Below are 13,550 nucleotides of genomic sequence, written 5' to 3' on the forward strand. Positions count from 1 at the left end.
TAATTTTGTCAGACTTTATACACTTAGATTAATCTCTTTGATTTCAGTCAAACTGTTCCCATTGTTTCCAACCTGGCATTTATGCAAGTCACTGCAGATCTAAGTTTTGTGCATAAATACAGTAAATTTCACAGTTTTTCTCCCATAGAAAATACATTTGTTGTCACTTCTGTTTCTGGAGTTTAAGAAATTATTAAATTTAGGAATCTTCCCTGGCACATCGGGAGTGCTAAAGTTACACTTCATTATTACTAATCAAGATGATATGGCATTCTGGGATTTTCTGGACTATTTAATCATACAGTACTGTTTGCAAGCAGTAAAATAGGACATCATCCAACAAAAGTGACTATCCAGCTGAGACTTTCAGTAATCCTTTTGAAATACACTGAACAAATACTCTTTTCCTTTGCATTGATGTTTATTTCCAGTTAATCATGAAGTACTTCAAGATGTTGTCTACTGAAACTGAAATTAGGATCTTATCCATTAGTGGTAGTTTAACTGTTATTTTGAGATAAAAAGGGCTATAGCCAGAAAATCTGAATATTACATGGGTTGCCATGTTGAAATTGATAGAATAATAGAAGGAAATCTTGGAAATTTATCTATTTCATTTATTAATAATTTACTTTTCAAAATTTTACTTTCAAAATTTTTCTTTTCAAAATTTTACTTTTCCAGGAGTTGGACTCGATGATCCTTATGGGTTCCTTCCAACTCGGGATATTCTATGATTCTATGAAATTTATCCTTTTATTTTTACCATTCTTTCATCCTATCCTTTGTTTTTACCTGTAATGAAATGACCGTATTAAATATATTCTTCAGTTTGCGATATTTAGCATGTATAGTCCTGCTACACCAACATCATATGTGTTTTGCGTCCATTCATCTCCTCTTGTGATTAGCTCTACCAGTGCCTAACAACAAAGCACAGAGGTGTAATGCACTAGAGAAACTTGTGTGATTTTTATGTTTGACTGTCAGAAATAGGATTAAAAATGTCCTTTGTAAGACCTTTCTTTGCAGAGACATATATAACCCTGGAATGAAGCTGATCAGGGAATTTAATTTGTTTTGCTTGGTGTTTGAAGAAACTTTCATTTGAAAGAATGATGCATTCTGCATCCCTTTTTGTCTGAACAAAGCCCAATCATGGAGAAGCTTTGAAAATTTCGATTGCCAAAGCTGTTGTTTTACTCAGAGAAGAAGGGACTTAGTTGTTTTTTGGAGTTACCCAAACATTCTGATAACATACAGGGGTGGTACATTCAGTCATTACATTAAAGTTGGCTCCTTAACTGATTAAAATGTCATTAAATTTTGTTTGTTTTTAAGATGTAGCATGCATGACACAATTGCTTGTTCGAAGACCAGCCTGTATTTTTAACTGTGTACCTATTTGTTTTATGCTGGAGATAAAATGCCGGGTGCAAAATACCTGAAGTATTTGAGATTTACCTTTAATTCCTATAGCGGAATTAAAGTATAAAACAAATGCCAAAGAGCAAAAGGAAATAATTTACTATGAAATAATTTAAAGGGATATTCTGTCCACTTCAGTAGACCACTCAGATTTTCTTTAGTAAATGGAAGGAGAGCCATGTCACACTGCAGTGCCGTGCAGGCTCATTCTCTGTATAGCCTCCTGAAGCACCATGTGGTGTTTAAAGCTTTTCCATCTGTTTAACAGAGTTAGATTTGACCTGGAAGGTTTGGGGGACAGTAAATACTAGCACTTATGTTGTGTCACACACACACACACCCCAAAAAAAAAAAAGTCTCTGATTATGAAGCTACCGGTTAAAATGCTTAGAAAAGGTAGGATGAATGAAAGAGTAAAAGGTGAGATCTCATTCTGAGATTCTGAGAAATGTTTCAGTGGATGCTTTGTTTCACAATTTGTTTCTCTACAGGTGCAGTATGTGCTGGAATATGGTGAATGAGTGACTGGTTTCTTAAATGAAAAATAGAGTGCCTGTAATTGTTCTCCTTTCTGATTTTTCTGGGTGCCTTCCTACCAGTAATTTTCACTTGGTTTCCTTTCTTTTTCATTTCACCTAATTTCTGTCTGAGTTTTCTTTGTTTGTCTCACTTTTTTAAAACCAGAAATAAAAAGCACATAATTATAGGTCTAGGTCATACAATGCTACCTATGCTACAAAAGCATTCTAGGTAAAAGGCAAAAATCCTTGTCAGCCTTGTAGCTGTAGCTATGGATGCCTTAAGTTGTCAGATAACTGAGATTGCTGCATTGATAGCAAGCCCATATGCATAGTCTTGCAGACTGAAAGAGGTTATATCTTAAAATCATACTATTCAGGTGATGATTTGGAATATACCCTTTTCGAGTCTAATATGATCTTAGCAGTCTGTCCCTTGAGAACTGCTAGAAACCAACTCTATGTATTAAATGAAAGCAGTTTGTAATCACAGCTGTAAAATGATTTAAAACATTGATCTTGAGTTCAGTTTATTAGCTAATGGCTGCTGAGACTTTGCCAAAAATGAAGCATGGGAAAAGAGCAAAACTACTATTTATATGGTAACTGCCTGTGAAAATCCAAAGTTTCTGTTCTTAAGTCTCAAATGGTAGTTATTTATAAATCTCCTTAACCACAGAGGCCTCAAAAACAGAGTAAGATAACAGAATATATGGTTTAAATTTTGTATGATGCGGTCATGAACGAGCAAGATGATAAAGAATATTTTAAAAAAATTTACCTGAATTCCACTGTCCACCCACTTCTCTTCATGTTCTCAGCAATTCACGAGCTCCTTGTTAATTCAATAAAAAGTAATTTACAGACTTGTAGCCTGGTGTAGAATTGTAGCTCTTACGACTGTGTAGTGGGAAAATGTGTGAATGTGTAATATATGTATAGCATATGTAGAATACCTATGCAAGAAGGTAATATGGGTTGTTGAGTAGATAGGACAGCCTTTGAAAGCTGTCCTGTGCACTACTGTTTAAGGATTAATCAATCCAAACTGTCTATTTTCATTCTTTCAAAAGGGTCCTCATTCAATACTAAAACAACTTTCAGATTTCATTCTTATTATGTTAATAAATGGTAGTAATTATTTTCACTTTGTTTGAAAAATATAATGTAACATAATATAATTACTTAAAATACACAGAATAATTCTGGTTTGGTAAAATCTGTTGCATTACTGAAATGTTAATATTTTGTTCTGTGGAGCTGTTGTTTTTGAGATGTAATTAGAGTTCCAAAGTTGCATACACGTGAAGTTAAAGCTAAGTTAAACCTAGTTTTCTATTATTTGTATTTCAAGCAGATGGATGTTGGTGTCATAACAAGAAAATTTAAAGCTTAATCCAAGATGGCCTTTGTATCCTCTGTCCTATATAAATTGTCCAATTTCTAGTAAGGACAGGACTCAGGTGGCCAATTTCTCCCTTCTTTCCCCTGCTTATTTATTTTCACAGAGCTTATAGAAGCATAGAATCTTTGAGAGTTTTATCTTGTTAAATTTTATATTGAACAGTAAGCACCAAGGGAAAATACAAGCAAATAAGTGCACGTATAGACCATAGGATTCCATGAGTCTTATTTTTATAGGAAACGAGGCAAAGACCACCACCCGCCTTTCCTTTCAACCATTTCCTAACATTTGATAAAGTAGATATAATTACATGCTTATAAACTGGTCATTAAATTCTTCTTAGAAATGGAATTTCTTGGTTATTATGGGAAGCTTTACTAATTCAATTTTGAAAGCTTTTATAAAGTAATTGTTAAAATTCCCTCCAAGTATACATAGGTGATATTTCTGAACTATTTTGAAGGTAGCTAAGTGGAGAGAAGAGGAAGCTTTAAATGTAGACATATCTTTGTTTTGCTGATGCAGTTTAGGCTAGCATTACAGAAGTGGAAAGGATTATAAACAAATTGCTTCTGAACTGCTCTAAAAATCAGAAAAGTCAGGTATCATTTACCTAATAATGAGTGGATCTATAGTTGGTCTGTGTGACAAAAAGGAGCTACAATTCATTACTAAGAAACCAACCCAGGAGGAGCCAAATGTGTTCAGGAGAGCTTTCCCAGTGCCTTGTCCAATGGCAGTGAAGCTATGCTCAGCCCAAAGAGGTGGCAGCCACATTGTTAATGCAGTGATCTAAGAGTATTTATTTTAGATATTCCATTCTTCATAAGTTAGTACACAGTGAGCACATGGTGCATTTGATAGCTATTACTAAAATGAAGAAATAATTCACCTATTTTGTCTTACTACTGGTGTATAGTAGGTAGAAGTGTTTAGGACAAGTGTGATAACTTCTTGAATTTGTTAGACGGCATACTGTTTAGATCAACTGATTCTGTGTTAGTGTTTTTATTTGAAGCTTCATCTTTAGTCAACAGAAAGGTAACTCAACATAAAAAAGAAGTGTGGCATAATATGACCTGTACCTAGCAAACCCATGTGCAGTTACTGATTTTTTTTCTTATGAAGCACGACTAGAATGGTGAACTAGATTTCTGCTGAATTGAGCTGCTGGAATGCAAAAGAAAACCCCAAAACTGGCAAATGTGAGAGAAGTCTGGCTGGTGAGAAATCAATGGATTATCTGAAGAATTTGTACATCGCTACTTCTGCTCAATGAACTGAATGATTATTGTTTATTCATGCCTGTCTTGGAATGTATCACTTATGATTTATTTGGGAAGATGAATGAAATTAAATAGATGCTAAGTAAGCTAAGTAAAATACAGGAATTTAAATCAGACGCGTTTACTTAGGGTGCCTGAAAGTACTAGGATTTTTATATTTTTATAAAAGGGTTGTAGTTCTTGGAAGGATTATTTAAATAGAAGGTCTCTGGGCTCAGATGATTTATGGTAACTTCTAAATGGCTGGACAGTCGCATACCTATATTGAGAAATAATTATTGTGGGTTTTCTTAGCTAGTGAAATGTTTGGTTAAATGATGGCATGATTTCTTCAGTTCTGTGTGGACTTTAAAGAGCATTAGGAACACAAAGCCAGTGTAGTACATCAACTACACTTTCTGTATGGAAAAGTTGAAAGAAAAAGAACAGGTGTTTATTTTTATATACTATTTAAAAGACTAAGGAATTTTCAGTGTATATTTAAAAAGTGAGGCAGACAATCAGGCAAAATTCTTCCTGAATTTAGCAGAAAAGTTCTTGCAAACCTGAAGGCCGAAATTATTAGTTTGTAAGGTACTAAAAGTTACTTGGAATGGTAAGCAGTATTAAGATAAATTCAGACATGGACTTTAGATACAAACACACATACAACACATCTTGTTATTTGCTAATATAGTAGCTCAGTGTTGCCTGTGAAAGGCCATTAGTGATTTATACAAAAGTGTCAGTCCTTTTTTATTTATGTTCCCAGAACTAAATGGGTATTGTTTGCCAGAAATAGTGCAGTAATCATTGGATTTGATGGGAGAAAACACTAACCATAGCCATTCTCTAGCCAACCCCTGCTTTCACACTGAAAGCTTTTTTGCTTGCATAACCACATTCATATCACATTTATCTTGATTTACTGACATACATTTGCTCTAGAAAAAGGAATGTTGTGTAAGAAGTCTGAAGATTCTGGATTTTAACATTTATTCTACTGCTAACTCATTTGAAGGACTTTTCTAATTCAGTCTCTACACCTCTCTGCTACAGTTTCCCTGGGTATAAACTACTTCCTCTGGCTAGTTATCAGGGATTCTGTGGCTCAACTACTAACTGGATTGATAAAAGTAACATATCATCTGTACCATTAGTAGAGTGTAAAAATGCTCAATCCCCAGTAGACAAATACTTAATGCAAAGACTATTAAGTATGTGGTCATACATATTGCATTTTTATTTTATGAGTTTAAAAGCAGTTGGTGCTATTATTTGGATTATTTAAGTTGTTATGCCTTTTTTACAGTATTTATTATGTTTTTTCTTTTCAAGCAACTGATGAAAAGTGCAAACTTTTTTACATACAGGTCATCGTAGTCTTTCCTTAAAAAACGCTCAGCTACATGAATAATTCAAATATTAGTCATCCATCAGTGGAGGCATAGGGCATAGCTTCTGATACACCACCATAAAAATAAACTGTGAATATTTTTGAAACACTTCTCATGGACACTGGTAGTTCAGAAAATATTAGTAAATACTATGAGCTGTCAGCCTCACCTAATAACTCACCTGCTACTTAGATGAACTTTTAAAATTGGATTATAGGAAAAATTAGTGTATTAAGATAGCCAGCATTTTCAGCAAGATACTCCCCTTTTTGCATTTTTAAAAATATGTATACTGTTTTAATATCAAATCATGGAACAAAATTATTACATGGAAATGCATTGTATTGAGAACAGAACTTGTTTCTTTGACCGTAATATATAGAAAAGGGTGAATGATTTGTAATGCTTTCATATATCTCTACATACATATATGTTGTGCTGCAAATATAAAATATATAATCTTATGAGGAAAACTGAAATGCCAACCAAAGGACAAACAAGCTTTTATGTAACAAGTTCCACTGAGCTTTTGATTTTGCCTGATATTATATATATGTACAAACTAAAAACTGCTGATATACAGAAAAGAAGAAGGAAAGTTTTAAGTAGGTGTTGTTTGTACTGTTTTTTTTTTTCCTTTAACATACGAAGAAACCAATTAATCTTGCGGGGAGACACATGCGCACACGCACAAACCTAGAGTCCATTTAGGTTTTCACCTTTTTTCAGAGTTGTTTGAAGTTTGAATTTTCTCCTCCACTGCTTTTTAATCTCATTTCTAATTCCTTAGACTCCTTGGTCAGTTCCTCAATGGTTTGCATTTATTGCAAACACCTTGGTATTTTTGTTTTTCTTTCTGATAAAAAGTCGCATCTAATGCATAAAGTATGAATTGTTATTAAGAAACCCCAATGAGTTTTTTGATGCTATGGCGACTTTAGAAGAGGAAAAGTCTTTCCAGAAAGATCCATGTAATAACAGTATCCTTTCCTTTGATTTCTTCTTTGAAATATTATTCCTGTTCATGTGTTTTGCTGCCATAGCCTTTTAGCATCGATGATTAGTTTGCAATAGCATTTTTCTCGGTTTAACTCATTTCTGATGTGTGAGAAGTGTATGACTGATGATGTGATGTGGGAAGGAAAGCTTGCCCAGCATGCTGAGGTCATGCGATGCACATTTTGAGTAGGGTCACGCGATGGGATGGTGGAGAGGCTGTCCTGCTGCAGACTGCCGTGTGGGTGTTTCTGTGCGAACCTTGTCTTCCAGTAGGAGCTCTCTGAGCTTTTGGGGATCACCGACAGTATGGGTTTGCCTGCAGCAGGATGACCTTTTCCAGCCATGAAGAAGCTGCTCTACCCTCTTCATGCATAAAATGCCTGAGGCACACAGTGGGTCGGGAGAGAGAAGTCGAGCAAAAAGGACAAGACATGGTAGAACTGCACTGCATACAAATTAGGAGTAAGGTATTAGTATTGTATTTTACCTGCTGTTAGTTTATGTACCAGCTGTAAGGAGGGAGGAAGAACTGAAAGCATGAGGCCACTGGTGAGTACAGATTATCAGTGGTCCTCAACCCAGTAGTGGAAAATCTCTGTTCTGTGATCTTTTCTTTTATTTATTAGAGGAAATGTCCATTTGCCCCCAAATCATCTCACTTCAAAGGATTTATTTTCCCCTTTGCATTCCTTAGGTCAGTGAATATTAATAGCACAGTGTAGCACTGTTTTTTCCAAAGATCTTTTTTATTTTTAAAACTCATGTTTTATGGATTCGACTTCCAAAGCAACCAGTTCCCAGAAGGCTAAAAAACACGAAGATAGAGGTATCTGTCCCTATAGGAAAAACATCTATATCTTGAATGTATGCCTTAAGTCTTGCTTAGGGGCATCTCCTAAGAGAGGATGTTTACAATTAATTTTGAAGGATTGCCGCTTGGAACTTCCCTTATATTCTAACCATAAGTTGTGAAATAAATTATGAAAATTGCAGCTTCTGGTAGCTCAGCCCAGATTGAGCTGATCAGCCCTTTTCAAAAAGTCAGTTCCTTACCAATGCGTCATCTGAGTTTGGTGAGTATGGCAGCCTCTGAGTGACTTTGAAAAAGATGTGGTGTATATTTTTACCAAAATACCATTTATGCAATATGTGACTAGAAGATGAGAGTAGGAGCATTGTGTCTGTACATTGTTTTTTCTTAAAAATTCAATTTTGTACAACTTGAGGCAGTCCCCCCTTTCCGTTTTTTTACTTTCTTACCAGTTTGTAAATGTTTCAGACAAATCCTATTTTCTATCCAGCTATTGCTGACTGGCTCCTGGCTTCAACACAGGGCTGATTACGGTGCCAGGAAATGTTCCTAGATTTTTCAGTTCAGTAGTAGCTGAGTAGCATAATTATTTTAGGAGATTAACCTTCATACTGAGACAGATGGAGCCGATCCAGTCTATGTATTTACTATAGAGGACTAGCCAAACACACAGGATAGCCACACCAGACTACTACAGTCTCTTAGCAGCTACCATCTGCTGATGGCCTTGCCTGATAGGGAATTATGACACATGCTTTCAGACCCTTCAGACAAAGCTGTAGGACTTACCAGTACAGAAAAAATAAATAACAATAGAAGACTACTTTTTTTTTCTTTTTTTTTTTTTCCAAAGAATTATTTCTGTGCTGGTTTCTTTACACCCTGAAACACCTCTTATTGCTTCTCTGTTCTCAATGATTTCTGGCAGAATGGGTCTTTATCTGTTTGGATTACAGAAGCTTTCTCTTTTTTTGGTCTTTTGTTGAGTCTGGGGTACTAGAGTGAAGCTATTGTCTATGATGGATACTCTTGGAATTTTGAACAGCTTTGCAGGTTTGAGTTGTACATATATGGAGAAAAATGAGTGGTGTTTCAGCTATCTAATTTTATTTGTAAATCATAGGTAGCTGTTTCTGGCACTAGAAGGTTGATTCCCCTAACTGAGAGAGAATTACTGGAGTGTGTGTTTCCCAGCCAACAAACCATGGAAGACTGGAGCAAAACGTAGTTTTAGATCCTGCTCATGACGAATACACTTGTTCAGTGGCATAGGATATTTCCTGTTGACTGTGTTGTAAAAGCAATTTTATGTTACATGTCCTTTCATCCTAAGCTGAGGCATTCCTGCCTCTCATATTTCCAGTCTCACAGTGACTATAGACACCATTCTCCCCCTTACCCACAGTTTTATTCTTGAGTTCTGCATTCCAGTAACTCTTTTGTTTTAGTCTTTCTTCATAGTCAAGCTGTTCCTAATTCTTACCTTGTAATAAGTGTAGTACAGGGCTTGTCTACACAGAGAAGATAGTGTGAACTGAGGTAGGGTAAGAAGTTAAAGAAGAGCAGCTATTCCTCACTAAATGTCTTTATTTTAACCTAATCCATTCATAATGTGGATTGAATACTCACTATATGCAATAAAAGTCAAGAAAGAAAATATTATGAAATAGTTACAAGAAAATATTACGAAATAGCTACTCCGTGACTCCATGCTGCTTCTCCATATGGACAATTTACTTAAGTTTGTCTCTCCAGCACAACTGACAATAAACAATCCTGAAGTGTCATGCTTTCTACATTCTTATGATCCAGTTTTAACTGTTTATAACTCTTAACAGATCCATAATTGGAGCCAGGAATATCCGAGAGGTTAAAAATTCTCTCTCACTCTTTTGACCATCTCTCTTAGAATTTATTGACTCCTCACCATTTTAATAAAACTAAAGTCTGAATTTCTTTTCAGATCATTGCAGTGTAATTTGTTGAAGGATTTCGTGCAGGATATTAATCAACTGTGGTCTTTTCTAGATTTGATTGGGAAAATATCGCAAATTAATTCCTCAAGTGGCGTGAACATTGCACACTTGGCAGAAATTCACCTCTCAGATGTTTAATTTTCAATTCCCTGGATGTTTCCTTGCATGTTCAAAATTGACTGAAGACCAGTAATGCATATAAAGGGACATAATTTTGCTCACCTGAGTTCTGTTGATAGCATAATTTTGTTTTAAGATCTTTTCTGTACTTGATATGCTACAGATTTCTCCTAGCAGTATAATTTGGAAGCATAAATAGTAACACTTGTGCTGATTTCAATTTAGTTTTAAATGAAGTCATGAAGAATTCATAATTTATTCTTGCAGTTTCGTCAACTCAATAAGATGTAGGCCAATACTGGGAGTGTTAAAGAAGCTGACAATAATTTGGTGCATATCCTAAAACATAGAAAGGAGCACATGTTCTGGAAGAGATGAAAGGAGGAACTATGTACCACTTACATATTCTTTAATACATTCGCAATTACTACTTGATCCACTCCTTTTTTGTAGTTCTATTTTGCTCATATTTGAGCATATATTAAAATACCTAAAAACTTAAGGAAGTTTATCTTTTTACTACAAAACATTGAATGTTGCTGAAATATTTCATACTTACTTTAGTACCTTTTAAGCTTGACAAAGTCAGAAAATGGTTTAATTTTTAGACTTTTTTTTTTGATACATACTCAAAGTTTTTGCCTAATGATTTTTTTTTAAAGAAAACAAATCAAAGGCTGTAATTTAATATGGGCTTCATTTCTTACACGTTAAAAAAACTAAAACCTTTTTTATGTTATCCTGGCAGCAGTGTATGTGAAAAACTCGTGTACTGCTATTTTATCACCCACAGGTTATCATGCTTTGAAATCTGGCTTAATTTGCTTAGGTCAAGCATTCTCCATAATATTTTCTTAGCAGTTTGTGTTTAAAAAGTTCAAGTATTTGTCCAAATGCTTTTGAAACATTGCATTTCTCAACAGGTTTAACTGGTACAGTTGTATTGCCCAAGTTCAAAACTAGTAATAGAAGCTTCTGCTACATGCTATTATCACGTAGATAGTGAGATACGTGGTGAGAGAAAATCCGTTTTAGAATTTAAAATGAGTAATCTTTTTCTTTGCTACCAGTATATATGTTACTTAGTATAATCTTTGTAAAACAATACATACACTCAGTATATTCTTTTGTTGTTTGCATTAGAATCTCGCCCTTTGTCACTTCCCGTGAAAACCATGCTGAACTCATCTGAAAGTTGCAGAAGTCCTGAAGAAAGAATGAAGGAATTTATTGGAAGAGTATGGAATGCAGTTAAGCGCCTTACACTTCAGGTAAGATGAAAAGGAAGTGAGAAAAACTATGTCTTTCCAAACTTTATGATATTTTTTATGCATCCTAGTGCTTTTTATGGAGGGTTTTTAAAGGAGCTCCCAGGTTTTACTGTTTTATTTCAGTAGTTTCAAAGTCTTAGAGGCTGAAAAATAAAATACAGATTTTTGGTAAATTAGGCTAAGAATTTTTTCATTTTTGATTATTAGTTTTCAAAATACTTTTCTATATTTAAGGGGAAGATCCTTTAAAGTGTTACGTCAAGAAATAAATGCTCGTCACAGTCTTCTATATTATAAACATAGTTAGCTACCTTTTTTTCCATAATTAGATTTGCGTAGTACCTTCCTTTTTAAAAATATTTGAGGAAACTGCATATGATATATTTTGGGGGATGGTGTATGATACAATGCAATGTTATACAGTAGTGGCTCAGATGCTTACCTATGTACCTTTTTATTAAGGATAATTACGTGATCAATCAGATTAAATTCTTTCATCCTAGACTGCTTTAGATTGTGGTCAGAATTTTCAGGCATCAAAATATATGCATGCTATACACACACACACACAAACAAAAAGGCAATGTTAGAAATCTTGTGTTTTGATTACATGACCAAATACTAGATGGCTTAGAAATGCATTAGGACTCTGTGCTTCCAAGTATATATCAAATGCCCGCTTGGAAATTACCCTAATTTAGGATTGTTGTAAACTGTAACTTTTGAATAGTACATTCAATGAGAATGGTATTTTATGGTACATCAGCATGTAGTAGCTGAACTATTTTCACATTAAAATAAAACTTAATTAAATTAAAATTTATTGTCAGGAAATACAATACCTTCCTACCAAGAAAAATATTTATTCATATACAGCCTCCTCTCAGAATTTGTCTGTTTTTTCTCCTGTTTGAGGCAGAAAATAATTTGATTGGGTTCAAAATATTTCAAAGGTTGAAAAGTTAAGTTTTTCCTGAGCAAGAACCTCAGATTAGTAACTTAATTGCACAACATAGTGAAGTTGAGGAGACACTTTCTGTTAACTTGATCTAGGTTTCATTCAGCTCTTTTATTATTGTTTCATAGGTATTTTGCTTGTTTTCACTTCTTTCTTAATGTTGTCACCAATGGAGAAGAGAATGACTAAATACGGGGAATTGAGAGGTCATTTTTAAGACGTTTGAAAGAAGCTGTATATTTTTTATGTGTTTGGGTGATACCTAGCACAGTGAAACTCCTTATATAAATGAGTCCTGCAGTTTGAGTCATAATGAAAATAATAATCAAATATTTAGGATGATGAAGAGCTGGATCCTTTCTAAATTATAAAAATTGAATAAGGACTAAGATACTGTCTGTTTCTTCTGCTCACATTTTCCATGGTAAGCTTTGTTACATAAGCAAGCAATCAAGTGAATTTTTTTTTTGAAGAATGTGTAAGATTCTAACTTGTAAGAACTAGTTAAAAATTAAGTTTGCCTGTTACGAAGGAGAAAAAAAATGTGTTCAAACTAGTATTTTTTGTGGAGGTGAAAATTGATAGCAGTGATAGGCATAGTTTTTTTTCAAAGACTAATTGGTAAATATAGCCTTACTTTGACATAAAACACTTATGGATTAGAGCTAGTGGTGGCTGAGGATTTATTTATTTATTTATTTATTTTAAGAACTATTTCTCATGTCTGAAGTTCTAGATTTATTTAGTTTTTGAAGGTGGGCTGTTTTGTGGGTTTTTTTTTGTTGTTATTTTTTGGTAGGGTACTCAGATACTTTCAAATTTCATCATTACGAATATGAAATTATATTTTTTTATCTCTGTTGAAGTTCAATGACCTTATGAAGTCATAGTTTACACACTTCTGATATGTTTCATTATTATTCTTTGATCATACTTGGTAAAGTATATCCAATATCTTGCCAGAAGGGGAAGTAGAAAGTACCAGTAGAAAGTTGCAACAGACTCCACAGAAATAGCACAAACACAGCCAATATCCAAGAATGTGTTTCCAAACAAATATACAGTAGTCCTTCATAGTGAAATATAAGGGATTGGTAGGTGTGCTTGCTGTTCTTCTTGTTGCCTAGCAGTTCCTTTGACTATTTTATTTAAATATATTTTTGAAGACATAAATGCATATAGATATACAGCTTTTTTCCTTCAATACCAGCCTAAATAGGAAAGGTGAATTTGTGCAAAGCAATGTGTAGATTATTAGAAGAGGAGGGTTATGACCCTGTTTTTTGGTTCAAGTACAGTATTAGATATTTATACCTTTAATAAAATAGACTGTGCATTTAGATTTTCTGTGGATAGGAAAAAGCCAAATTTCTGGATTTATTTTTTTTTCTGGTTAAATACT

The 13,550-nt window shown here is 34.2% G+C and overlaps 1 protein-coding gene across 4 annotated transcripts in view; it reads left to right on the top strand.

Annotated features, from left to right (window-relative positions):
• The window catches only part of VPS13B (vacuolar protein sorting 13 homolog B), a 481,062-nt gene that overhangs the window by 224,589 nt on the left and 242,923 nt on the right, over positions 1-13,550 (top strand). For all 4 annotated transcript variants that reach the window (XM_048068672.2, XM_048068671.2, XM_048068670.2 and 1 more), the window contains one exon: positions 11,063-11,190. In XM_048068672.2, the coding sequence (XP_047924629.2) occupies positions 11,063-11,190 (128 nt within the window). The remainder of the gene's footprint in view (positions 1-11,062; positions 11,191-13,550) is intronic.

Source organism: Anser cygnoides, chromosome 2, assembly GCF_040182565.1.
Source record: "Anser cygnoides isolate HZ-2024a breed goose chromosome 2, Taihu_goose_T2T_genome, whole genome shotgun sequence".
Taxonomy (NCBI): domain Eukaryota; kingdom Metazoa; phylum Chordata; class Aves; order Anseriformes; family Anatidae; genus Anser; species Anser cygnoides.